The 27,968-nt window shown below is 44.5% G+C and overlaps 1 protein-coding gene across 3 annotated transcripts; it reads right to left on the minus strand.

Annotated features, from left to right (window-relative positions):
- Positions 1-99: 99 nt before the first annotated feature.
- LOC307206708 (afadin- and alpha-actinin-binding protein-like) lies at positions 100-27,566 on the minus strand. Of its 3 annotated transcripts, none has more exons than XM_079960071.1 (14): positions 27,517-27,566; positions 25,460-25,533; positions 23,865-24,037; positions 22,164-22,379; positions 19,180-19,290; positions 17,300-17,435; positions 16,894-16,969; positions 14,921-15,065; positions 14,540-14,624; positions 6,895-7,043; positions 2,873-3,046; positions 1,812-1,938; positions 1,143-1,314; positions 100-636 (listed from the first exon to the last, which is right to left on the minus strand). In XM_079960071.1, exons 2-14 carry the CDS (start codon positions 25,506-25,508, stop codon positions 507-509), a joined length of 1,743 nt encoding a protein of 580 aa, XP_079816197.1. In that variant the 5' UTR covers positions 25,509-25,533; positions 27,517-27,566; the 3' UTR covers positions 100-506. The 3 variants fall into 3 exon arrangements, with proteins under 3 accessions (XP_079816197.1, XP_079816198.1, XP_079816199.1); XM_079960072.1 differs by lacking the exon at positions 27,517-27,566 and adding an exon at positions 27,442-27,478; XM_079960073.1 differs by lacking the exons at positions 23,865-24,037; positions 27,517-27,566 and having other exon boundaries at positions 25,460-25,530.
- Positions 27,567-27,968: the final 402 nt, after the last annotated feature.

The raw sequence follows: 27,968 nt of genomic DNA on the forward strand, positions 1-27,968 counted from the left end.
TTATTATAAGGAGATAGGATCCGTGAAGAAACCCTCAATTCTATGGCCACAAAAATAAGAAAAAAACTTTTAAAAGAGGTACCGGTAACTGAGATATAAGGGTGCTTAACGTGTAAATTCTTAAAAACCTTCCCCACTGGAACGTTCTTGGATACAGATGGGGGGAAATGGGCATTAACATTACACTCCTAAGAGCAGGTGTATTAACAAATAAAATTCAAGTGCCCAGTTACCAGCATTAGTTACCAGCAATGATTATATCACTTCTATACTTGCACACAAAGCAGTTCAATTGCATCTTTCATTCCCATTAGCAGTTTTTCCTAAGCAGAAGCAATAAACTGAGTTCCAAATGAGGGAAAGCCATCTCTTGTAAGTTCTACTGAGGTTAAGGAGTCATGCATTAACATTTCAGCTTCTTATAACTAAGACAGCAAAATATATTGAAATGGAACTTTTTTTAAAAAAAACAAAAACCCACTCAGGTAGCAAGGTTAAGAGCATCCCTAGAGGAAGCTGTCCAGGAAGCGTTCTAAAAGGTCACCCTGAAGCTCATCTTTCACAGACATCTCAGTTTGGCAAGCTGTGTTTTGGCAGCTCCTCTTACTTTGCCAGAGCTGTGGAGGAGAAGCTGGCCTAGAAGAAAGAGACCCAAATAACATGTGGTTATTGTATGCCCATTCTTCCTTGTGTGTAGGCTGTTCAAATCCCAAAATTCCCTTCCTGTTTATGGACAAGAGGGCATTATTTATTTGTTTTGTTTTTAGCTGATTTTTATTTAAATTGCCACCAAAAAAATTTTAACATTGACATTTTCATAATGGCACTCATGCCTTCCATCCCTGTAGACAAACTATAGAAACAGAGGCAAGTGTCCTCTCTGTCATATTCATTCATTCATAAATACACAAGTTACAGTTACTATGTCCCATCCTATCAACTATTGATGTAAGCAACAAACAGGCATGGGTCAACAACTCACAAGAGGGCTCTTTTAGCAATAGCCATTGCATAAGGCAATGCAGGGCTAGGATAATGTTGGGTAATTCAGTCCGCCTGGAAGCTCATCCCCAAGTCTGGACTGGATCTCCATCAGCCCCCACCCTGCTGCCTGATTAGACCAGGAACAACAATGGCCTTACCAGTCATCTGGGAGGAGCAGCTGTTGCCTGCACATGGTGGGGCTGTTTGGGTTTGAAACAAGGTGTTTTCTTCTCAAGACCTGCACTGGGCTGCAGCAAGGAGTGATCATGACCTTTGGATAAGGGGTACAGATGGGTTTGTTCCAGGTCCTTTGTTTGAGCAAATGCTCGTCTGTGGTCAAGGAAAGAAAAAGGGTTACAAAGCAAAAAGCCACATAAGTAGCTAAGTATGTCAAGACAAGCCCTAAGGGATCACACCAAAGGTCCATCAAATTTAATACATCATCATCATCATCAAGTCCTGCAATCTTTTTCCAGCAGCAGATGGCCAGATGGCACCAAACCAAACTTTGCATCCCATGGAGCAGTTTCCCATTTCTGTGGCTTTAAGACATCAAGACCTATGAGCCTATGCCAGCAACACTCTGTAGCATAACTCTGCAAAACACAAGACCATTAGCACTGTGGGATGAAAAAGTGGGACACACATTGAATAAACAAGCAAACACACAAGACAATAATACTTTTGGAGACCTCCGAAGACAGGGACAGACAGGATTTCTATGCATTTCTGCCTTTACATATCTACTACAGAAAACACAGGCGTAACCCACAGTAGAACACACCTGCCATGTGTTTTGAAGCTATACTAGAGATGGAGACAATTACCTTGCACCCCCCTGGCAGCCACTGGGGCAGAAAGCCTTCGGGTAGGATCTCTCACATCAAATCCTGGCCACGAAGACAAGAATCCTTGCTGCAAGAATAGGGCCTTGCGTTGCTCAAACTGCTTCCTCTGCCAAGGAGAAGAAAAGAAGACAGATTATTATCTATTTCCAGAATTCTACCAATCTCTCAGTCATCTTGAGAGCACTCAGAACTTCTCCTTCCATGGCCCAAAGCTCAGTGAGATGATCAACTTGTGGTTGAGTTATACTGCTTAAGATTCTAGGAGCTCACAATAATCCTCTCTGCCATATTCATCCATCCATCCATCCATCCATCCATCCATCCATTCTCTCTCTCTCTGTCTCCATGCAAAGAACTAGATGTTCAAGAGAAGGGTCCCAGCCTAGCCTTTTCCCTGACATGCCAGACTATGAGAAAGCAATTTGACTTTGTGTTTGTTCCTGGGGAAATAAAAGGTAAAGGTACCCCTGACTGTTAGGTCCAGTTGTGGACGAGTCTGGGGTTGTGACGCTCATCTCGCTCTATAGGCCGAGGGAGCCGGCATTTGTCCGCAGAGTTTTTCCGGGTCATGTGGCCAGCATGACTAAGCCACTTCTGACGAACCAAAGCAGCGCACAGAAACACCGTTTACCTTCCCACCGGAGCAGTACCTATTTATCTACTTGCACTTTGATGTGCTTTCGAACTGCTTGGTGGGCAGGAGCTGGGACTGAACAACGGGAGCTCACCCCGTCACGGGAATTCGAACCGCTGACCTTCTGATCAGCAAGCCCTAGGCTCTGTGGATAAACTTGAGGGTGGGGTTTTAAGAAGATGAATCTATCAGGGATGAAGAACCTTTGGGCCCTCCAGATGTTGCTGGACTACAACTCCCATCATCCCTGACCACTGACTGATGGGATTCAGAGCCCAACAACATATGGAAGGCCCACATCTGCCCTACCGTGTTTCATCATTCTCAAGGAGGCATTGCTGCTGCTTGTTAAAAATGTATAAAGGTGGCAACTTGGCGTCAGGTCTTCTGGAAAGTAGCTGCCTACCTCCCACCCCAGCCGAATGGCCGCTTCCGTGAAGTTTTTCCGCTCTACTTCAAATGCTTGTTTTTGCTCCTCAAACCTATTCTGTTCTTCTTGCAGCAACTGCTGTTCCTCCAGAAAATAAGATCCCTTCAGGTGAGCTGGGAGCTCTGAACTGGAGGCAGCAGTCAATTGCTCCTGAAAGGAGGAGACATGTCACTTTGGGTGGGAAAATGAAATGAAGAAACAATAGATTTTTTCACTGTCATCCACCACTACGGGGCAACATCTTGTAAGGTAAAGGTAAAGGTACCCCTGCCCGTACGGGCCAGTCTTGACAGACTCTGGGGTTGTGCGCCCATCTCACTTAAGAGGCCAGGGGCCAGCGCTGTCCGGAGACACTTCTGGGTCACGTGGCCAGCGTGACATCGCTGCTCTGGCCAGAGCCAGAGCCAGAGCCAGAGCCGCACACGGAAACGCCGTTTACCTTCCCGCTGGTAAGCGGTCCCTATTTATCTACTTGCACCCGGAGGTGCTTTCGAACTGCTAGGTTGGCAGGCGCTGGGACCGAGCAGCGGGAGCGCACCCCGCCGCAGGGATTCGAACCGCCGACCTTTCGATCGGCAAGCCCTAGGCGCTGAGGCTTTAACCCACAGCGCCACCTGCGTCCCAACCCCATATTAGCCCTGCTGCCAATGCTACCAATCCAAAATGTCAAGCATAAAGCATTGGCCTTCTTTCTTATGAGCAGCGAGACAAATAGTTGCTTACAATTGGGGAAAAAACCACCCCCTCCCATCACAGAAATTTGGGCCCAATATGTGCAAAACATAGCATTTATGGAACGCTTAACTCACTTATCAGAAGGTGATAAGAGGAATACCAAAGAAAGATGGGTTTGACTCTCGATTTATATCATTTATTAACAAGAGTAGAGTAATCTCCCTTCCATGTGGATGACTGAATGCAAGACTTAACACCTGTACATCTATTTGTCTTGGAAGATAACATGTTTGGTAACTGATTTTTTTAAAAAAATAATTCAGTAAAGTTTGTAAACAAATAAACGAGCCACCGATTACAGAGCTTTCTACCAAGGGGAGTAGGAACAGGGTATGTCTCCATTACAAACTTGCATTGGTTCTGCCCCAGTTTTAACAGCCATGCGTTTCCTAGTAACTGATTCCTGGAAACCACAGTTTGGTGCTGGTGCTGGTAATTCTATGGTCAGAACTACGGTTCTCATTGCTCCTTGCAAGAAGGCAGTTTGTGGTGCTACATGATTCAGCCAGTAGAGGGAACTAAAAGGCTGAACAAGGGACGAAATTTCACAAGCACCTGCTGCTGATGGCTGTGGGGTTCAGCCATATAAAGTCTGCAAACAGCAGCCTGTAAGTACAAGTCATAGACCTTTTCCCACAGCCCAATTATTTGTGCACCAACTCACAGAAAGAACCCTGCTCTTCCGTCACACTTGCTGCAATTCCATGTGTACTCAGACACCTGTCCTACTGAATTCAATACTTTAGGATGAATTCCAGTTACCTTAGAATACCCCCAACTTCCTCCTCCAAAAGGAGATTGCCCCACTTCAGCCCAAGCAAACTCTCCAATGCTCTTTTTGCAAATTCTGCCCCTTCCAGTGGACATTTGGCACCTGCTTGCTGGTCTGGGTCCAGTATACCTGAAGGAGCGTCTCCACCCCCATCGTTCTGCCTGGACACTGAGGTCCAGTGCCGAGGGCCTTCTGGCGGTTCCCTCGCTGCAAGAAGCCAAGTTACAGGGAACCAGGCAGAGGGCCTTCTCGGTAGTGGCGCCCGCCCTGTGGAACGCCCTCCACCAGATGCCAAAGAGAAAAATAACTACCAGACTTTTAGAAGACATCTGAAGGCAGCCCTGTTTAGGGCAGCTTTTAATGTTTAATAGACTATTGTATTTTAATATTCTGTTGGAAGCCACCCAGAGTGGCTGGGGAAACCCAGCAAGATGGGCAGGGTATAAATAAATAAATTATTATTATTATTATTACTCTATCTTTGTTTGCGTAGCCAGAGCATCTGGGCAGGGTAACTGGAGATGTGATGCCAGCTACATGCACACTCATCCCCTGCCCATCCTGACTATTGAGAGTGTCAATTTCAGAAGGTTGTGCTGGCCATGATCATTGGCTGCTGTCCACAAGTTGTGTAATATCTATATGAAACTGCAAGGAAGCACCCAGGAGTTTGGAGCTCAGTATGTTGTTGACACCACACTATTTTTTTCTTTCCACTTCATGGAAAAGCTGCATAGAGGTTCTGAACTGAGCCCTAGAAAAAGCAGTAGACTTCTTGTGGCCAATGTGAAGCTTAATCCAGACAGGACAGAGGTGTTCTTCCTGGTTAGCAGAGCCGACTCAGAAGTGTGTAACTGATTTTTGATGGGGTAGCTTTCCACTTGAAAATAGGTGGGGATTCTTCTGGACTTTTCTATCACCTTAGATGCTTATGTATCAGCACCAACTATGCCCATTCCTTGAGGCTGCACATTTGGCTAGGGTGACACGCGCTTAAATTGCATCCCATCTGGATTCCTGCAACAGGGCTGCCTTTGACGAGAGTGCTTGGAAATTTCAACTGATTCAGAATATTGCAGCAAGGCTGTTAGCAAGAGCTGCTAACTTGCAACATAACTAAGCTATAAATCCTGGCTTATAAAACCATACTGTACAGAGGCTATGTCCTGGTGCATGCAGCTTAAGCCCTCCCACTTTGCACAACTGGCTAAACAAACCACAAAGGGGATGGCTTGGTGCTATGTCTGAACCCAGGATTGTGGTTTGTTTCACTGCAACAAACTATGGCTTTAGGCTGGCTAGCAATCAAAGCTTGCTAGGGCGGAACAAACTACGGTCCTAGGTTCAGGCACAAAGCTAAACTATCTTTTTTCTGGTGTGTTTTCCAGCTTGCACCAAAGAAAGAGGGAAGTGAGAGTGCCCGATGCAATTTAGTGAGCCAAGGGTGATGGCTAAGGTTTAGGGCTTAGAACTGTGTGTTTCAACTGCTGCAGGCTTCCAATTTGTTTCCAGGCACAGTTCAAAGTGCTGGGATTGACTTTATGGCTTGGGGCCAGGATAACTGAAGGACTGCCTTCTCCAGCATGAACTGTCTCCCTACTGAGACCCACCTGCATGTCCCAAAGCCCCCAGAAATATGCCTATTTAGGACTAGGAAGAGGGTGTTCTCGGGAATGTGTCAACAGCAAGCTGAAGGCTCTGGCACAGCTTTAAACTGTAGTCCTTGGCACATCATCTATCAATCCACTGGGCACCGCTCCTTGTCCTTCTCAGTGCAACAAGCATATTTTTGCACGGTGCGTACTTGTAGTTCACAAGAGCCTCGTGCCTTGCAGCAATAACAAATACTGTACTGGGACATTTATGTGTGTATTCTGCTCAAATGCACAAGAAATCCAGTTATTATTGGAGAGCCTCAGTTTTCAAGTTTCTAGACCTTATGGGGTTTTTTTGGAAGAGCTTTAAAACTGTGTGAGAAATGCCTAGAGTTACTGGATAAAGCTTCAGGTGGAGTGGGCTTGCTTTAATGCCCATAGCTGACCCAGGCTCCCCACCATGTAGGGCAGGTCCTGAGTACAAGCAGTCCTTCCTATGGCTGCCTAAAGCAGGGACAGGCAACCTAAGGCCCAGGGGCCGGATTCAGCCCAATCGCCTTCTCAATCCGGCCTGCGGACAGTCCAGGAATCAGCGTGTTCTTTTATTTAAAATGCACATCTGGATTATTTGTGGGGCCTGCCTGGTGTTTTTACATGAGTAGAATGTGTGCTTTTATTTAAAATGCATCTCTAGGTTATTTGTGGGGCATAGGAATTCGTTCATTTTTTTTCTTTTCCAAAATATAGTCCGGCCCCCCACAAGGTCTGAGGGACAGTGGACCGGACCCCTGCTGAAAAAGGTTGCTGACCCCTGGCCTAAAATCTGATGTGCCACCTGCAGAGGGCAGACAGGAGAGCCTGGAGAAGGGCCAAAATTGACCAAATCTTTCCTTTACCTGGAAACATTGCTGCTGCAGTGCAATCAGCACTCTGCTCTCCTCAATTTCTCCCTTTAGCTTCATGATTTCCTTCTCATGATCCGTCACGCTGATTACAGGGTCTTGCCCACCTCCCTCAGATATGCAGGAATCAGCAGCATAGACAGCTGTGGAGGGAAAGGGAAAGCAGGAATGTGTCTTTATGGAGCCCAACATTTCAGCACTAGGAGGCTCAGAGAAGGAAGCTACAAGAGAGACACAGATTTTGGAACATTCGAACTCAGGACTTCCAACGCATCAGCTTGCCTGGTTGGTCCAAAAATGTTAAAAAGTAATTTCAGGCTTCAAGCCGCACTTAAAAAGATTTCAGAATCAGTATGGTTTGGTGAAGAGAGTTGAAAAGCTAGACTCCACTGCAAGACGGGAATAAACAGTGATGTACCTCACAGGGTTGTTGTAAAGTTCTTAAAGTACCTTGTGTATTTTTAAACCTGAAAACTGGATCAGTTCGTTATTGTATGCAATATTTTTAAAGATAACAGTGGTGTACATACAAACACACCCTTCCAGGTGGTGTAAGTGTCTTAAGGCAATCTGATAGGTCAGAGCAGCTTCACCTGTTGCGTTCCTAACATACCATGCCTTTGCTTTATAAACATCACTGCTAAGGAAGGCTGCATTTAAGGAAGGTAACAATGCACCAAGTTTTGATATAAGCAAGTGTCCTTGTTGCCAGTAAACTTTCATAAGCAAAAGGCATCATAGGAGGATTATGGCTCTTGTTGCTTTTGAATTAGCTCCAGCCGGAATCAAAGCTGAACAAAACACTACAAAAAAATGTCAGCCAGGAGAAGACTTCCGGTCGGCGCCAGCGCTTAATGGCGGTCCGAGCCTCGAGCTCCGAGGCAGGACTGCTCCGTTAGTTCGGGTCTTACCCGCTACGGCAAGCGGGGGACCCCTAAAATCACAGGCGCGGAGCCTGTGAACAAAGGAGATTCGGTGGGCACCCTTTGCGCCCCCCGGTACTGTGAGGGAGCCTTTTTAAAGGCTTCTGAGCGGCATCGGGGTAAGCGCGGTGCTGAGAGTCGTCACCCAGCTAGCGGAGTGAAGCCGCGTCGCCATGAGCGGAGAGCGCCGATTCCTTCCTGCAATTGGAATTTGACCACAACACCCGTGAGTAAGATTGGAAAAGTAACGGGACTTTAAAAAAAAAAAATTTGGCTGAAAACGGGAAAGGCAAAAATTAAGGAAGTCTGCCTCCCCGGAACTGCAGAAGGAATAAAGCAACGAAAATCAAGCTGCACTTAAAGGGAACCTTTCTAATTTTTTTAAGCTGTCAAACTGACATCGGACTTAAAACCTCCCCCCAGATTGGCAGGAGAAGGGGGGAAGGGATTGGAACGTTGTTAACCTGCTGGAAAATTAATGGATAATTAAGACCTTCCATTGCCAAATCCCCTGGGGTCGGGCTGCCCAAACAAGACACCGGGACGTGGACTGTCAAACTTTGAGAAGAGGGGACTTGTTTGCAAAAAAGTTATCGGACCTTAGATGTACTTTGCTGCATTTTGGCCACATAGAAAAATAGAGACATTACAATTTGGACATTGGAAACTTTTGGCTACTGTTATACTTCCTTGCTTCTTTGTTTTCCTCTATCTTTGCCATTTGGATACAATTGAATGCTCCCTCTAGAGGGCTCTATCTGAAACTGTTGCACTTGAAAAAGTAACAGTGGGATTTTCCACTTGGGAATCAACTCTGTGAAAACGACCTTGAGGATATGAGTGCCCCTACAGAAGAGATAGTAACAAGGCAGAAAGCAAAACAATCTCACAAGAAAAGGGCCTCTATATCAGGAACTGCAGCTGTGCAGGAAAAAACACCAGCTTCTATGGATCCTATGACTCAGGCTCTACTTAAAATAAATCAATCCCTGGAAGCATTGACAAAACTTTCGACAGAGAATTCTAAAAAATTAACAGAGTTGACAACAAGGTTGGATGTGAATACGGCTAGTGTTGCATCGAACACAGATTCTATAAATAGATTAATTCAGGAAAGTTCAGAAACACGAAAGATTGCAGAAAGTGCAAAAATAACGGCTGAAGAGACAAGGGAAAAATTTGGGCCTATTATTAAAAAAGTGAATGAGCATGATGCAGCCCTCTCCTTACTGGAACTTCAACGTAAAGAGAAGAATTTAAAATTTAGATTGGTGCCTGAAGGGGAAGGGGACAACCTTGTGAAATTTCTCACAGAGAACATCATAACTTTTTGGCAGGAGGAATGGGAGGAAGATGAGGAACTTGAGATAATATCAGCCTTTCGACTGGGTAGAAGGCAGGACAAAAAACCAAGGGACTGCCTAATTACATTGAGATCAAAAGAAGAAAGAGATAGAATATTGAATTTGCATTATCAAAAGGCATTGGTGATCCAAAATTGTCAGATACAGATTTTTAAGGACATTCCTAAATACATTTTAGAGGTGAGAACATATTACAAGAGTTTAGTAGACCTGCTGAAGAAAAACACCATACCATTCAGATGGGAGTTTCCACAAGGATTGTCCTTTAACTTCAATGGAAGGAAGATTAAAATAAAAACAATTCAGGACAAAGAACTATTTCTAGAGAAGTACCTGGAGGATCTGCAGAAAGGAACCGTGGAGGAGAGGGAACCACCCGATATAGCAAATTTGTCATTTGGACTTTCACTACCACCATCGGAGGAAGAGCAGAAGCTTGGAGCAGTTGGAGGAACAGCTACCTAAATACAAAATGTCTCTGCAACTCCTTAGTTGGAACTGTAATGGTTTGAACCTCCCTCGGAAAAGAAGACAGGTTTTTCACATTTTGAAGAAAGAACAATTAGACATAATATGTTTGCAAGAAACCCATATTGCCAGGATACACAGGAAATTACTAATAAATAAGAGACTCGGCCAAGAATTCATCTCATCAGACAAAGTAAAGAAAAGAGGTGTGGTGATCTATGCAAAGGAAAAGTTGGCTCCAAAATTAATATTTAAAGATGAACAAGGAAGATACCTGGCAATTGAAATACAAATTCAAGGAGAAAAGATATTAATTGTGGGAGTTTATGCCCCAAATGAAGGGAAGGCTGAATTTTTTAGGAAGTTGCATGAGACATTAGTTGACTTTTTAGATTATAAAATCCTAATGATGGGAGATATGAATGGAGTTGTCTCAACAAACATGGATAAAGCACAGAGACAAGTGATTTCGAAAGAAGGGAGACTACCAAGGATCTTTTTTGAAATGACTGAAACAATGGATTTGATTGACATTTGGAGAACAAAGAATCCTTTAGAGAGAGAGGGAACTTTCTTCTCAGAAGCAAAAATGACATGGACAAGAATAGACCAAATTTGGATTTCTAGTAGTCTGGCGTCAAGAACAAAAAAAGTAGAAATCTGCCCAAAAACGTGCTCCGACCATAATGCGGTCAAGATGGAGATGAAACTAACAACAACTGGTTCCTTTAGATGGAGAATGAATGACACCCTATTCAAGGATGAAGAGATCCATAAGAAGGCCCTTAAAACATTAAAAGATTACTTTGAGATCAACAGGAAAACAGATGTGGAAAAAAGAATAATTTGGGACGCAAGCAAAGCCGTGATGCGAGGTTTCCTAATTCAACAAAATTCTATTAAGAGGAAGCAACAAAATGAAAAGAAGGAAAAAATTTTAGAAAAAATAAAAGAAGGAGAGAAGAAGTTGAGGTCCAAACCAAAGTCCCATGAGATTTTGAGAGAAATAAAGTTTCATCAGATGCAATACATGGAACTCATGAACCAACAAATAGAATGGAAGATAAAGCAAATGAGACAAAAAACTTTTGAATCAGCGGATAAATGTGGGAAACTTCTGTCATGGCAATTGAAAAAAAGGCAGAAAATGAATACGGTAACAAGTTTAGAAATGGATGGAAAGACTATCCACAAACCCAATGAGATTAACAATTGTTTTCAAAGCTTTTTTAAGAAATTGTATGCACAAGGGCCAACTAACGAGCAAGAAATAGAAGAATTCATTAGAAAATACGGTTTACCGAAAATCTCAGAACAAAGTAAAAGGATCTTAAACGAGGAAATAACAGAACAAGAAATAGAGGGTGCCATTCAGAATATGAAATTGGGAAAATCACCAGGACCAGATGGCCTGACGGCCAAATACTACAAAATGCTGAAAGAATGGCTGATACAACCATTGAAGGAAGTTTGCAATGAAATTTTGAAGGGGAAAAAGGCACCTGAATCGTGGAAAGAGGCTTTCATCTCACTTATACCGAAAACAGAGACTGAGAAGAACCAGGTTAAAAACTACCGCCCTATATCTTTACTCAATGTGGATTACAAAATTTTTGCAGACATTTTGGCAAAAAGATTGAAAAGAGTGTTGGCAGAAGAGATTCATAAGGACCAAACAGGCTTTCTCCCAGGTAGACATATGTCAGACAATGTGAGGAACATTATAGACATTTTGGAGCTGCTGGACGTTGACATTAATAGGAAAGCAGTTTTGATTTTTGTGGACGCGGAGAAAGCCTTTGACAACATTTGTTGGACTTTTATGAAAAAGAATCTCCAAGGGATGGGGGTAGGACAAGGTTTTGAAAACGGTATAGGTGCAATATACTCTCAACAAAAGGCCAAATTAATTGTAAATAACGTGGTATCAGAAGAAATACTTATAGAAAAAGGTACACGACAGGGCTGCCCAATATCCCCTTTGCTTTTTATATCGGTCCTGGAGGTTTTGTTAAACATGATTAGAAAGGACCAGTTGGTTAAAGGAGTTCAGGTCGGAGTTAGACATTATAAATTAAGAGCATTTGCAGATGACCTAGTATTGACTTTGCAACAGCCAGACACTAGTACTAAAAGAGTATTAGAACTAATTGAAACATTTGGTCGAGTAGCAGGTTTTAAATTGAATAGACAAAAAACGAAAGTGTTGGAAAAAAATTTAACAATGGAAGAAAGAGAGAGTTTTCAGAATGAAACAGGTTTGGAAATTACAAAAAGGGTAAAATACCTGGGGGTAAACTTAACATTCAAGAATGTGAACTTATTTAAGGATAATTATGAAAAATGTTGGTCAGAAGTTAAAAAGGATCTGGAAATATGGTCAAGGCTGAAACTTTCCTTGTTAGGCCGAATCGCTACTATTAAGATGAATGTATTGCCTAGAATGCTGTTTTTATTCCAGATGTTGCAGATTGTGGACAAGATGGACTGTTTCAAGAAGTGGCAGAAAGACATATCAAAATTTGTCTGGCAGGGCAAAAAGCCCAGAATTAAATTTAAGATTTTAACTGATGCAAAGGATAGAGGGGGGTTTGCCCTGCCGGACTTAAGACTTTATTATGAATCAGCAGCCTTCTGCTGGTTGAAACACTGGCTACTTCTTGAGAATACTGACATTTTGGATCTGGAAGGGTATGACAATAGCTTTGGTTGGCATGCATATTTATGGTATGACAAGGTAAAGGTGTATAAAAGTTTTAAAAACCATATTGTAAGGAAAGCATTGTACAACGTTTGGATTAGATACAAAGATTTGTTGGAAAGTAAAACCCCTAGGTGGGTGTCACCAATGGAAGCTAGGGAAGTAAAAAAGCTTAATATGGATTCTAAATGGCCAAAATATCATGAGATCATAGAATACGATGGTGAAAGGGTGAAACTTCAGAGTTATGAGAAACTAAAACCTAAGGTTCGAGATTGGTTGCATTACTATCAGATAAATGAGACGTTTAAACAGGACAGGAAAATAGGATTTCAGAAAGAGAAGTCAAAATTAGAGACAGAATTGTTGGAACCCAATACTAAGAATTTATCAAGAATGTATAACTTGCTGTTAAAATGGAATACTCAGGATGAAACGGTGAAATCAGCAATGATTAAATGGGCACAAGATATAGGTCATGATATCATGTTTGCTGACTGGGAACAATTATGGACCACCGGTATTAAATTTACTGCATGTAATGCTTTAAAGGAAAATATTATGAAAATGATCTACCGGTGGTACATGACCCCAGTCAAGCTAGCAAAGATTTATCATTTGCCTAATAATAAGTGTTGGAAATGTAATGAGACTGAAGGCACTTTCTACCACCTTTGGTGGACCTGCCCAAAGGTTAAAGCTTTCTGGGAAATGATCTATAATGAAATTAAGAAGGTCCTTAAGTGGACTTTTCCTAAGAAACCAGAGGCTTTCCTTTTGGGCATGGTGGGCCAAGTGGTGCCAAGGAAGGATAGGACTTTCTTTATGTATGCCACTACAGCAGCAAGAATTCTACTGGCAAAGTATTGGAAGACGCAAGAACTACCTACTCTGGAAGAATGGCAAACAAAGGTGATTGACTTTATGGGACTGGCCGAGATGACGGGCAGAATCCGGGACCAGGGGAAAGAGACAGTGGAAGAGGACTGGAAGAAATTCAAAATATATCTTAAAAATAATTGCAAAATTGAGGAATGTTAAGATGTCAGGGGGTAAGAAGTAAAGAATTGCAGCAGTAAACAAAAAAAAAAACTTAAGAAATATTTACGAAAAGGAATTAAGACATGGACTTAAGGGTTGCTAAAGAATTATTAAACAAGGATGCAGGGATGGGGAGGTATGGGGAAGTCAAAGAAAAAAAGGTTATGAACCGATGAGTATGAAGTTATATTGTGTTATATTGCTCTTTATTATCTGTGTGGAAAATTAATAAAAATTATTATAAAAAAAAAAAAAACAAAAAAAACAAAAAAATGTCAGCCAGACCACTTTTGTTGGTTCTTATTGAGCTGATGACGACTTCTGGCTTTTCAATTCAGGCAAAAGGGGGCTGGCAGATACCACAAGAGAACAAGGCCAAGTAACCAAGCTTTCGTTCTGCTATGCAAGCAAGGTTCCATGCTGTGTTTTGCTGCTGCTAAGGTCTTGCACATGTCATCCCTGAACTGAACAACGTTAAGAACCAACATAAGCCAACACAGGAACCGGGTGAGACATGCAATCAAATGTTGTAGTGTGGATTTCAGCCAGCTTCTTTCTCCACACCCATTATGGAAGCAAAAAGACCTTGCCCTGTGTAATCCCAGCATTTGACATACAGAGAAGTTGCTGTATGCAGAGGAACCATTATAGCTGCTATCCTCCAGGAATGTGCGCAATCCTTTCAGAATCTCATCCGATCTATGTTCGTGACCAGTGCCAGATTTACGTATAAGCTAAACAAGTGTAGCTTAGGGCCCCATTCTCTTGGGGCCCCCCAAAATATTTAAAGGGGGAAAAACTGGATATACATTTCCAAAATATAAGATAAGTTCAACAATTACTTTGATAAAAATACCTATTTTGTTATGTGCAAAGGGCTTTAGATACCTATTAGGACCATAAATGACCATATAGCATATATTCAACACAAAAAACAGCGACAATTTGTTGTTGACAAAGGACAGCTGGACATATAAAGGGCCCCATTACCTTCAGTAACTTAGGGCCTCATCAAACCTGAATCCGGCCCTGTTTGCAACCATCACAGGTGCCTCTTTTTCCCAGGGAATTCCCAGGGTAAGTACAATGTGATATGGGAGTCAAAAATCAGAGGAAAGAACTTGCAGCTTCCAAAACCATACCTTGACCCCCAAGGGTCTTGAGGCTGCTCTTCAGCCTGCTCCACTGCTCCTGGAAGGCCTTGTATGGGCAGCTTAGCTCTGCATCCTGAAGAAGAGAAAAGAGCAGCTGAGCACCAGAGAAGTCAGAGGACTAGCCGTCAGGGGACTGTGGATTGCCCTCCCATCAGATGTCAAGGAGATAAGTAGATATACAACCTTCAAAAGACATCTGAAGGCAGCCCTATATACGGTAATGTTCTGATACATTTTTGTATTATGTTGGAAGCCACCCAGAGTGGCTGGGTCAATCCAAACAGATAGGCGGGGTTACAAACAATAAAATTATTATTATTAAGTGGTGGCGGCAATTGCCGCCAGCCAGGAGCCCCACAAAACTCTTACCCGGGCGGTGTCAGTCCCCAACAGCTGCTCCACATCTTGGCCCACTTGGCTCAGCAGCTGCTTCAGTTGGGCATTCTCCAAAGCCAGGCCCTGCTCCCGCCGTTCCTGCTTGGCTAGCTGGGTGCGGTAGAGCTCTTCCTCCTTCCTGCCCGAAAGGAGAATCAAGAAATAGCGGAAGATGGATACAGCCTTCCAAAGCCTAAACCACCCCCTGTGATCTTCAACAGCTATCCACCATTAGAATTCATTTCCCGTGCTGCAGTCATGGGATTGTTTTGGTGTATGTTGGTGTATGGTGTATGTTTTCATTCCACATTGTGGGAAGTCACGGAGACAGGATGTTTGTATTACTATGTTTCCATGATGTAGGGCATTTGTCCTTTGTTCTCTCTCTTTGCTGTCTGATGCTGAAGAGGAAGGAGCTGAGTTACAATGCTCCGAGTGTGTATATGTAAATAAACGTAGTTTAGCCAAATGCTGCACTACTGAGTCTGTACGCTGACTGCCTTTACTCTGCTGATCCTGAAGTGTGCTGATGTCTCTAAGGTATCAGTCACTGTGATTTTCGGGCTGGAGAAAGATTTTGAATCTCCCAAACGAACGACCAGGAGTGAGAGAACATGCCAGTCGGGCATGTGTCTTTGCCAGACCCCTACTCTTGTGTAGGACTTCTTGACATCTACCACCTCTTGATAGCCCATCCTTGGATTTAAGAATTCACCTGGCAGCCAGGAATTCCATGCAGGCTGGGAGGGTGGGTGAGGAAGGAAAGTCTCTTCCTCCACGACCCACACAAAAAATGCCACGTGGAGCAGGCATACTTAGCCTGCATGACCTCCAGATGTTGTTGAACTAAAGCTCCCATCATTACTGAACATGAGACCCGGTAGCTGAGGTTGATGGGAGTTGATGGAAGCAATAGCTAGAGGGCCATAGGTTCCCCATCCCTGATGTAGAAGGGCCTGGGCTTCCATACTCAGAAGATCTGGGTAGCAATGGGATAGGGAAAATCTCCTGTCTGAAACCCTACAGAGTCACCAGCAGTCCATGCAGACAGAACTGAGCTAGCTGGACCAAAGGCTGACTTGGTAGATAACTAAAGAAATAGCTATGTTCCTATGATCCTATCAGGTAGATCAGCTTCCTTTAACCTTTCCAGACCCATTACCCACTTTTAACCTAAACATGCATTTGGGGACCCATTTCTTAATATTCTACCATACATTTGGACAGTGGTAGTGCTTCTGTTGAAACGTCGTCCAGCCTAGACACTGAGGTCCACCTCTGAGGGCCTTCTGGTGGTTCCCTCACTGTGAGAAGTGAAGTGACAGGGAACCAGGCACAGGGCCTTCTTGGTAATGGCGCCCACCCTGTGGAATGCCCTCCCGTCAGATGTCAAGGAGATTTAAAAAACTGTTTTACTTTTAGAAGACATCTGAAGGCAGCCCTGTTCAGGGAAGTTTTTAAAGGTCAGTGCTTTATTCTGTTTTTAATATTTTGTTGGGTGCTGCCCAGAGTGGCTGGGGCAACCCAGTCAGATGGGTGACACATAAATATTATTATTACCCACTTTGCATAAGGCTGTGTGTGACCCACCAGCAAGTCCCAACACACCAGTGAAAGATCAGTGTGCTAGATTAGTCAATCCATTTCTGTGTCAGCTAGTTCTTTCACACAGTGGCGTAGCGTGGGTTGTCAGCACCCGGGGCAAGGCAAGTAATTTGCGCCCCCTAACCCGCACGCCTGGCACACCCCCCCCTCCACAGTGGGCGGCGACCCGGCGGCTCGGATCGGATTCGCACAGCAGTGAGAGAGAGAGAGTGAGCCAGGTAGGGGCAGAGAGCTGCAAGTGCAAGCGCCCCCCCCCCCCAGATGTTGCGCCCGGTGCGGCCGGCACCCCCCACGCTACGCCACTGCTTTCACATGCTTCTTAAAGCCCCTGGGTCCTTAACAGACAGGTCCCTGTGACTCACCTGCCAAGCGTTTTCCCGGTTTTCCACGTTGCTCTCTTACCATCAACCCGGGGCAGGGTGTTGAGGACTTCAATTGCTAGAGACAGCAAGACTAGCCTGAGTAGGAGATCAATATTACACCATCTCTTTCCTTGCCTCCAGCCCCAGGACAGAACTCCCCTTCCCCAGACCCCACAGCCAGGTTCTTGGAGCCGAATCCAAATTGTGCTAGAGCAAGCAGCATACGGAGTGGGTGGGTCTAGATGACCCTTGGGGTCCTTTCTAGCGCTACGATTCAATGATTCTATATGCTAACTTCTCCACTTTCCATTATTTGAGTTGCAAAAGGAATTTTTCAACACACCCAGATGAAGTTCTCTTGCCTTGAACTTCCACACTCCTCCACCTTGCTCCCTTGCCCACTTACTTCCTCTCTTGTCTTTCTTGTCAGTCACCAGCTGGCTCATCTTCTCCCTGAGTCGGAGTAGCTCTTGTTCCTTTCTTTTCATTTCGTGGCTGTGCTGGCTCTTCTGGTTGGCCAGCGCATTCAGGAGCTTGGCGATCTTTTCAGACAAATGCAGACTGCTATCAGCTAGCGACCCACCACAACTCCCTTCGTCTGACCCCGTTGAAAGTTCTGTGTTCTTAACAAGTGCATGCGGGAAGCAATCCCAAAGTCTATCTAGACTTTCCCCTCCAATATATCACAGCTGGTCAACTTGTATTGCCTTTTATTCTATTCGTCCTCACATACATGCATGTGCAGGAGTTGCTAAATTGGCCACAGCAGCAGCCTGCTTAGCGGGGTAGCGCTGGCACTGTTTTTTAAATGCGTGCTTTAACATCATCAGCCACAAACCCATTGGGTGGAAAGAAGAGGTGGCCATAAACGGAGTTGAAAAAATCTTAAGAGTAGTATTCAACTAAGTTTTACTCAGACTAGAGTATTCAACAGGGACGCAGGTGGCGCTGTGGGTTAAAGCCTCAGCACCTAGGACTTGCCGATCGAAAGGTCGGCGGTTCGAATCCCTGCGGCGGGGTGCGCTCCCGCTGCTCGGTCCCAGCGCCTGCCAGCCTAGCAGCTCGAAAGCACCTTCGGGTGCAAGTAGATAAATAGGGACCGCTTACCAGCGGGAAGGTAAACGGCGTTTCCGTGTGCGGCTCTGGCTCGCCAGAGCAGCGATGTCACGCTGGCCACGTGACCCGGAAGTGTCTCCGGACAGCGCTGGCCCCTGGCCTCTTAAGTGAGATGGGCGCACAACCCCAGAGTCTGTCAAGACTGGCCCGTACGGGCAGGGGTACCTTTACCTTTACCTTAGAGTATTCAACTAAGTAGACCCAACCAGGGCTTCCTTCTCCCCACCAAAATTGATTTGTAGAGTTCAAACCATGTGTAGCAGGAGGAGAGGGCAGAGTGTTCCACCAGGCAAGCAGAAATGTGTGCACTGATGGTGTGATCTGCTTAGCGCTACGTTGAACCCCCTCCTGTAGAAATTAATGGATGTGACCTAATGGTACCGATTATTTTGATTGGCAAAGCAGAGGAGATGGCCAGAACCATCTAGGAATTCTCTCAGTCATTGGGAATGTATCACTGAAGACTGTTGGTAACAGCAGAAAGACTGGACTATTATTATTATTATTATTTCTTCTTCTTCTTCTTAATTGAATTTATATACCACCCTTTACTCGGGGGTCTCAGGGCGGTTCACAGAATAAAATCAAGATATAGAACCACAAAATATGTGATAAAAATAAAAACAACCACCCAATAGCCCCCCCCCCACAAAAAACACATTTTAAAAGGGCATAGGATGTAAACCAGATCAACCAAAGGCCTGGTTAAAAAGGAACGTTTTTGCCTGGCGCCTAAAGATGTATAATGAAGATGCCAGACGAATTTCCCTGGGGAGAGCATTTCACAGACGGGGAGCCACTGCAGAGAAGGCCCCTTTCTCGTGTTGCCACCTTCTAGACCTCTCAAGGAGGCAGCACATGAAGGAAGGCCTCATAAGATGATCTCAGGGTCTGGGTAGGTTCATATGGAAAGAGGCGGTCCTTGAGGAATTGGGGTCCTGAGACATTTTATGGGTTTGGAGAACCTTGGAAAGGCTACACCCAATTTTGACCAACAGAGGAGCCTCAGCTGGGGTTTATTATGTCCAAATTGCATTATTGTGATGCTCTTTTAAGCTGGCCTCCTCTGTTCCCACCAGTCTCTTTTCCTGCTGTCAATTAATGAGAAGTCTTGCCATCCCCAGCATTAGAAAGCCAAGGTTCAGTCGTTTCCCCCCTCATTCCACTTACTTCATCCTTTTCTCCTTTCAGCATACTATTCAGTTGCTTGTTCTTGCTTTGAAGTTGCTGCTCCTTGCTCTGCACAGCTGCAATTTCCTGTTCACAAGCTTCCACCTGGTCCTGAAGTTTTTTGGGGCAGGGTGGGAATAAGCAGGAGGTGTAAAGAATTAAGGGAAGAAAGACCGCGTCTCTCTTCCTGCACCTCCCACCCCCAAAAGATAAAGCACCCCACTAATTATATTGCTGAACAGGGCAGGTGGATGATGCATGGGTTAATAAGTCTGTAGGAAAGCAAGCAAATATCTATATAGGCCCAGTTCACACATAATGCTAAGCCAAACCATGGCTTGCTGCAAATGAGCGGATTGTTTGATGTATTACGGTTGTTTGATGTATTACGGTATTTTAATATTTTGTTGGAAGCAACCCAGAGTGGCTGGGGAAGCCCAGCCAGATGGGTGGGGTATAAATATTATTATTATTATTATTTATTATTATTATTATTATTATTATTATTATGCGGGTGGTGCTGTGGGTTAAACCTCAGAGCCTAAGACTTGCTGATCAGAAGGTCAGTGGTTCGAATCCCCACGACGGGGTGAGCTCCCGTTGCTCGGTCCCTGCTCCTGCCAACCTAGCAGTTCGAAAGCATGTCAAAGTGCAAGTAGATAAATAGGTACCGCTCCAGCGGGAAGGTAAATGGTGTTTCCGTGCACTGCTCTGGTTCGCCAGAAGCGGCTTTGTCATGCTGGCCACATGACCCGGAAGCTGTACGCCGGCTCCCTCGGCCAATAAAGCGAGATGAGCGCCGCAACCCCAGAGTCGGTCACGACTGGACCTAATGGTCAGGGGTCCCTTTACCTTTACCTATTATTATTATTATTATTATTATTATTATTATTATTCCTAGAGAGAAGGTTGCAGCTGCTCTCCTCTTCCTCCTGCTCCCACACTGCTGAAGGCCAACTCATGCTTTGGCTAAGTGTTGCTTCAGAGCCCAGGTGTGTGGCATGAGCAGTTAAGACAGGAACAAGCCTTAATTACAGCCAGGTAAGTTAACAGATTTTAGAGGCTCACAGCTGCTTTAGGCTGAATATTGGTTCCTAACTGAGCCTGCTACATGACAGGGCAAGCTGGGCCCTTCCTCTTCTAAAAGAATTCTAAGGTCTCAAATATAAATTAAATGTACAAGGCAAACCCATACCTAAGTATATAAACCACGTGTCTGAAATAGTACAGGAGAGCAATCCTCAAGCCATTTTGACTCTCCCAAATTGACCTCAAATATTCCTCTGCAAGGAGGAAGGAAATGGGAAAGCCTCCCCATTGTCTTTTGCTTACCTGCCTTAAGGGCGTATTTGTGTGTGAATAGGGTGAGCTTGTGACCTGGATTCAGGAACTAAAGTATTAACCATCGCAAAAGAATGGCCAGGCTGCCTAGGTAATGCAATCAGTGACCACTATCAGGTATCCTGGCAGACAGGATTTCTGCTGTAGACCGCTTCCTTCTGTGATGTATGTATGATGTTTTAGGGGGGTGGTCTTGGGCTAAAGGTAGGCAATTTCAAAAGTCTGTATAAGGGCTTGCGCACCATTGTTCAGGATTCTCCTCCCTCCTGCGTGTGGTGAGTGGGGACCCTGTTGCAACAGTTTAATAAAGATCAGGCTTACTAGCCGTTTTGCTTCTCAGTATACTCTGGTTGGCCTCTGTTATATTCTCCTACCGATAGGGGACCCACTTAAGGACTCTGTACGGGCTATTGGATACCCCATAAGGGGAAAGGAGCAGTTTTTTTCTTAATAACACTCTTATTGCAGGTAGGTGTCCAAATCTGGCATTTGGGGCTGGTGGAGCTACCCACAAGCTTATCTACGTCATGGGCTCCTTTGGAGGAAGGGCAGGATATAAATTTAATACACAAGCAAATACAGTGGTGCCCCGCAAGACGAATGCCTCGCAAGACGGAAAACCCGCTAGATGAAAGAGTTTTCCGTTTTGGAGGTGCTTCGCAAAACAAATTTCCTATGGGCTTGCTTCGCAAGATGAAAATGTCTTGCGAGTTCCTGCGGTTTTTTTCCCCTTTCCCCCCCTTTTTCTAAGCCGCTAAGCTGCTTATCCGCTAAACTGATAAGCCACTAAAAGCCGCTAAACTGCTAATAGCGCTAATCCGCTAAGCCGTCAATGGGCTTGCTTCGCAAGACGAAAAAACCGCTAGACGAAGAGACTCACGGAACGGATTAATTTCGTCTTCCGAGGCACCACTGTAGAAGTAAACAGAACTTGAGCAACTGGCTGTGGCCCCCTCCACCAGCAGCGTGCTCACAAGTAAGTCCACTAGTTTATATCACTGCAGCATGCTAGGCCTCTCCTCGTCCTGGCCCCCTCCCCTTGAGAACCCCTAAAGATCCAGGAGAATAGATGATCATACAACAGTTAACCCTGTATGATCTTTTTGCTGCTGCTTAGAGTAAACAGTGTTTAATTTATAACAGAGACAGCATGTTATTGCACTGCCCAATCCAGATAGTTGCTGTTCCAGTAAACTATTTAAGAGTTTCATGCTGTACAGAAATTGTCCTTGAACAGGGACACTTTGATACAGCTTCTTCTGCCTCACCCATTTCTTAGTTGCCATTACACAGAAAAATATTTTGAACTATTCATTATTCAGTGGAAGTTTTTTTCCCTTATCAATTGTGATTTTTTTTTTTTTGCTGCGCTCACAAAATTTCCTATGAGCTCATGATTAGTCCACAGAAAACCCAGAAGTTAAAAGGCACTAATTATATTAGGTAACACTTTGAACATTCTGAAGCGCTATCTCAGTAATTCTTACAGCAAACCTGAAAGGTAGGACAATATTATCACACACTGCGAATCAGAAAGGTTGCTGACCCCTCTTCTACCCCAAGAACCCAAATGCAGAGAATGGGCATTAACAAGCTGAGATGCACTGATGGGATGAACAGAGTAAAAACCCAGGAGCTCTGACCTTGAGTTTACCATGCCGCGACCTCAGGTAGTCCAGTTCTCCAGCCCGTCGCCTTTCCTCTGCCTCCAGGTCACCCAGCTTGGCAGACACACCTTGGTAGAGATTCAGCAGTCTGCAAGTACTGTTAACTAACGCCAGGAGGTCAAAGCCGTGCTCAGCACCATCTCCAGAACCATCATCCTTATATAGCGCAGGAAGCCCCAGCATCACCAGTTCCTAGGTAGAGAAGGTAGTTAAGGAGAGAAGAGTCACTAAAGGAGTCCGATGACTGTTTAACTGCAACTGCTTTTCTCCAGGTTCTGTCCACCTTACCATTAGGTACTCAGTTTCTCTCCTGGCTCATTGGTTAACTTGCTTTCACCATCTTCTTAACCAGTCCTTATACAGGGGCCTACCAGCACAGAGCCTATGACTTGCTGATCAGAAGGTCAGCGGTTCGAATCCCCGTGACGGGGTGAGCTCTCATTGCTCAATCCCTGCTCCTGCCAACCTAGCAGTTAGAAAGCACGTCAAAGTGCAACTAGATAAATAGGTAGTGCTCCGGCAGGAAGGTAAAAGGCGTTTCCATGTGCTGCTCTGGTTCGCCAGAAGCGGCTTAGTCATGCTGGCCACATGACCCAGAAGCTGTACACTGGCTTCCTTGGCCAATAAAGCGAGATGAGCGCTGCAACCCCAGAGTCGGCCACAACTGGACCTAACAGTCAGGGGTCCCTTTACCTTTACCTACCAGCACACCAGAAGTCTACCCTTCTGTGATCCCTTTGCAGGAGACAGATATCCCCAAATTTATCATACAGCTCAGCTTCAATAGAAATTTTGACGCATCCTCAAAACTACCCGGCAATTTGAAATGTATAAATCTAAATCATAAAAGTGTTGGAAATGTAAAAAGAAAGAAGGTTCCTTTTATCATATGTGGTGGTCTTGTACTAAGGTTAAAGCTTACTGGGAAATGATATACAGGGAATTGAAAAGGATGTTCAAAATAACCTTTTGGGGGGGAAACCCCAGAAATTTTTCTTTTGGGAATTATAGAGACAGAACTACCTAAAATGTATAAAAACTGATTCATGTATGCTGCTACAGCGGCAAGAATGTTACTTGCCCCAAAATAGAAAGAAGCAGAAGTCCCAGCAAAGGAAGAATGGATACAAAAACTTATGGAATATGCAGAAATGGCGAAACTTACTGGAAGAAAAAGAACTCAAGATAACATATATATATATTTAAAAAATTGGTAATGGTTTATTACATTAATTATAAACAGATAAAAACATTGGCAGGGTTGTTGTAATAACCTGCAGTTTCATAAGAGTATATATTTAAAGAAGATGAATCAATGAGCAAATTAAGTTAATCTGGATATGCAGAAGATATTAAAAACAGGAACTGCAGAAAGAGGGGGAAAGAAGTCAAGTTTTGAAATGTCAAAAGGATTGTAAAAATAGTGAAATGTATAAAATTTATGAAATGTATAAGCTTTAAAAGTACAAAATAAAAATACATAAAATGCAAACGAAAAACAAAGACCCCAACTACCCTGCAATTTGCACAGGAGCGAGGGAAACCTCTCAGTTGTTATACCTGCAGCTTGACATCACCAAACTAGATAGTAGCAGACAGCTGGAAAAGTAGATTCCTTCCCTGTAAAAGGCTCAGTCCTGACTCGCAGTGACCTTCCTGCCCAAGGCCATTGCTCACCTTGTTAAGGTAGGAGATACAATGATCGACATTGTCACTCCAACAGACGACATCGCCCAGGCCACCAAGGCCTCCCAGAAGCTCCCCAGAGTCAGGGTAACAGGCTGGGTTTGCCCCATCAGCTGAAAAGAGGCCCATCTCAGAAGCATAGCTGGAAACGAAGAACTGTGTGTCTGTGAGGAAGAAGACACAGTAATAACACAGGAAGGTCCAGCGGGAAGACATAGGTGGAAGAGGGACCAAAGGATGCCTGAGCTGTAGGTAGGATGCATGATGGACCTCTGCGAATCCAAGGGACAGAGGAAGGTCTTTTGGGGCTTAAGTGTGGGAGTGAGTGCTAAGATGGCGTTTTCATGCATGCATCTGCACCCGTGTTAGAAACTGAGATATGGAAGCCAGGAGCTAAATGGCACCTTAAGCCGAGGTTATGGGCGCAGCAATGGAATGTCTAGGCGCACTTTTTTTATAACAAGAATGCAAAGCTGAAAATGAATGAACTGTAGCCAAAATATTTTCATTTTCCACATGGTCTAGTCCTTCCCCTGCGCACCCCCCATATATTCTTAAGAGGGTCTCTTCTCCAGTCTTCAGAGAGTAGCTGGAAGTGGGGAGGCAGAAAAACATCCTCCTTTCCTTCCACTCTGCAGTTTTAATCTGAAATCTTAGGCGCAGTATTGCGCCCAGAGCGCAGAAACTGCTTGCTCTAATGAAATTCCCAGTCGCAAAATGCGTCTAGAACAGTGGGAGTTTTGAACACCGGTTTCCACACACAGAGAGAGAGAGAGCTTCTTTACCCATATATTTGTGCACTCAGTAACATACAGTCATACCTCAGGTTGAATGTGCTTCGGGATGAGCGGGTTCGAGTTGCGCTCCGTGGCAACCCGGAAGTAACGGAGCGCGTTACTTCCGGGTTTCGCCGCTTGAGCATGTGCAGACGTTCAAAATGACGTCACGTGCATGCACAGAAGCGCCAAAACATGACCCGCACACGCACAGACACGGGTTGCGTTTGCTTCTAGATGCGAACGGGGCTCTGGAACGGATCCCGTTCGCATCTAGAGGTACCCCTATACTGGTATAATGACAAGCTTGAATGTGAACCAGCCACTTAAAGACAGCCATTTCAGTGGCACCAGTTGTATACTTGAATACACAGCCATATAGAGAAAACAAGTGCAGCTTTTTTGTGGGAAATCCCTGTAGGGTACAAGGCTGCAGAGATAAAGCCCCAGAGGTCCAGGAGCCAGGAGCCCTGCTCCACAAGGAGGAATCAGTCCAGGAGGAAACAGTCCTAGAAAAGCAGAGTAGCTCTCCCGCCAGCTATAGCACAGGCCATTTGGTGCCTCACTATCTCAAGCAGACCTTGAGATTGTCACTCTCTCGCTGAGCCTAACCTACCTCACAGGGTTGCTGTGAGGATAAAAATGTGTCTCTGTGGATATAATAATGTACACTGCTTCCTTAAGCCCCTTGGAGGAAGGATGGGACAGAAATGTAAGAAATCAATTAAACGAGCAAATGCTGGAAAAGTTAGAAACTCTGCCAAGCATCTCTAGTTAAGATGCCTTACCAAATGGTAACTGCACAGTTACCTGTGAATAGTTGTTCCCCTGGAGTATCTGGGGCAGCTGAGGCTTCCATTTTCTACCAGGGGTTCACTAGAAATCTAGAAAGAAACTAAGAGTTATTATTATTATTTTAGGCACTCCTACAAGGTCCACAATGCAGCAGTGGCACAGGAATCTGAGCTCATCTACACCCAGCTAGTCAACATGCTTCTGGCTCTCTTGCAAGAACTCACACATTAATTCTATTTTAATAATCACTACCAGTTACTAGCAGATAACAGATTCATTTTTTTAACTTTGATCCTGTACTGAATTTACTTGCCAGGTGGGTGACTGAGAAAACTGAATGTCCCTCTAGGTAACAGGGCCTCACATTGCTTATGCAGTGAATTTCTGGAGAGCTTTTGAATTTAGGTAAAAAGAAAAAGCACAACCTTGGAGGCCATACACTTGTCCTGAAGCGTGTTTTTTTTGGATTCAGAAAAGTGTGTAATTTCCCCCACACATTATTTTGCAATGCTTTTCCATCAGATTGCCTCAGAATAGCTCTGTCACACAGGTGGCTTCTGCAAATCCTGCCCTTTGCCCCATGCTTCTGTCAATTTAAGGCAGCCTTTGCCAAGCTGGTGCCCTGCAGATGTTTGGGATGAGGCAATTCTCAAATGCCCCTGCCAGCACCACTGGCTGACTGGGACTGATGGGAATCAGACCAAAACATCTGCATGTTGGTGAAGGCTCATTTCAGGAATGCTGCCTGTTTCCTAGGACAGAAGGCCTGGAGTTTATCAGCATTTTAGGCCATACTATTAAGATTGCCTGCCAAGCCATATTTTACTTGTCTACTCTGTAAGGATGCTAGCTGGTTTGCCACTGTAAACAATGGCCCCACAGCATTCCTCAAACTTGGGTTCCTGGCTGTTGTCAGACTACAACTCCCATCATTCCTGACCACTGGTACTGCTAGCTAGGGATGATGGGAGTTGTAGTCCAGCAACAGCCAGGGACCCAGGTTTGAGAAACACTGCCAGAGTCTTGAATGCATCCCTCCCAAATGTCCCACCCCACATTTGTAAACTTTTCTGGACATAGACCTAGCTATGCATTTGCTACTTTGTAAAATGTATGCATTTTTAAAAATATTCAAATATTAATTAAGATGCCTACACATCACCTTTTATTAATAATAAAAACACAAACAAGGCAAAACATACAATAGAGCCCTTATAGGACAGCTGCCTGACAAGCTTTTCTCATCTCTATGTGGGGAGAAAACTTGCCCTGCGGAATTTCTGCTTAAAAGGCACAGGCACCCTGCAAACCAGGCAGAAGTTGGCAACCTTCATAACCACCTTCCCTCAAGCTATTAACTTTACTTTAGTATTCAAAGGGGAACCTGCAAGCACAATCTTCATCCTTTAAGAAGTCAGCACTCAAATCTCCATGTTTAAAGGGATTTCAGGCACCTATATTAGAGGGCAGCAAGCTTGTTGTTTTTTACTCAAGCTTTGCCTGTTTCCCAGTGCAGAATTATTGCCACTGTTCTCCTACTTTTAAGAATATCTCTGTCACTTCCTGCACCCACCCAGACAGAAGGATACAGAGACACTAATAATAATAATAATAGCAATAATAATAATGAACATATGGGAAAAGGTGTGGCTGATACTGTTAGGGAACAGGGCATGACGTCCATTTTCTCTCTCTCTTCCACACACACACACACCCCTCTAGTCCTTCAAACACACAATCACACACAGCATCCATAGCGTATAATAAAAAGCTATTCTTTTTAAAAAGCAAAACAAAACTTGAAATCCCCCATAAGCTTATCTCGTTGATAAAATGCTCACACACTAATCCTTTAGCTGCTCCTATATTTTTATCTGTAAGCCGCCTTGTGTCCCTGGCAGGGGGAAAGGCGGGGTATATTATATAAAGGAATAATAGGACGGCGGTGAAGCCGCCAACCTCGCTAGCCTAACCCCCTGCAGAGTTGTGCAATATACGCTCAGCAGCCCTGCCGGCACCAGAGAAACCCCCCGACCCGCCGTCCCCACAACCGCAATGCACACGCTCCTTACTAGCGCAGCGCAGACCCCGCAAGACTCGCCGGGAGCTGCAGGTCAATGGCTTTTTCCCTAAAGTTCCCGCCCCTGTTCAGCGCGACTCGCCATTGGATGGAACGGAGGGATCCCGCTCTGACGTCATGCAGTTTGCAGTTCTGATATGTTGAGGCTGGTTATCCCCAGCAACTTCAGAGTGAGGTATACTGTACTCAGTGCCGGATTTACGTATAAGCTAAACAAGCTTTAGCTTAGGGTCCCACGCTCTTGGGGGCCCCCAAAAAAATTAAAGGGAAAAAAAACCTGGATGTACGTTTCCAAAATATAAAATAAAAAGCAAATAAAATAAAACCTACATACAGCAAGTGTTTTGTCTTGGGCTCCTATGATGTAGGTAATGGGCCAGTCACTTTTGTGCATGTGACAGTATGCACAGCCATTTTGTGCTGGCACCCATGGCACTTTTTTAT

The sequence above is a fragment of the Podarcis cretensis genome, assembly GCF_951804945.1.
Source record: "Podarcis cretensis genome assembly, chromosome: 17".
In the NCBI taxonomy this organism is placed as follows: domain Eukaryota; kingdom Metazoa; phylum Chordata; class Lepidosauria; order Squamata; family Lacertidae; genus Podarcis; species Podarcis cretensis.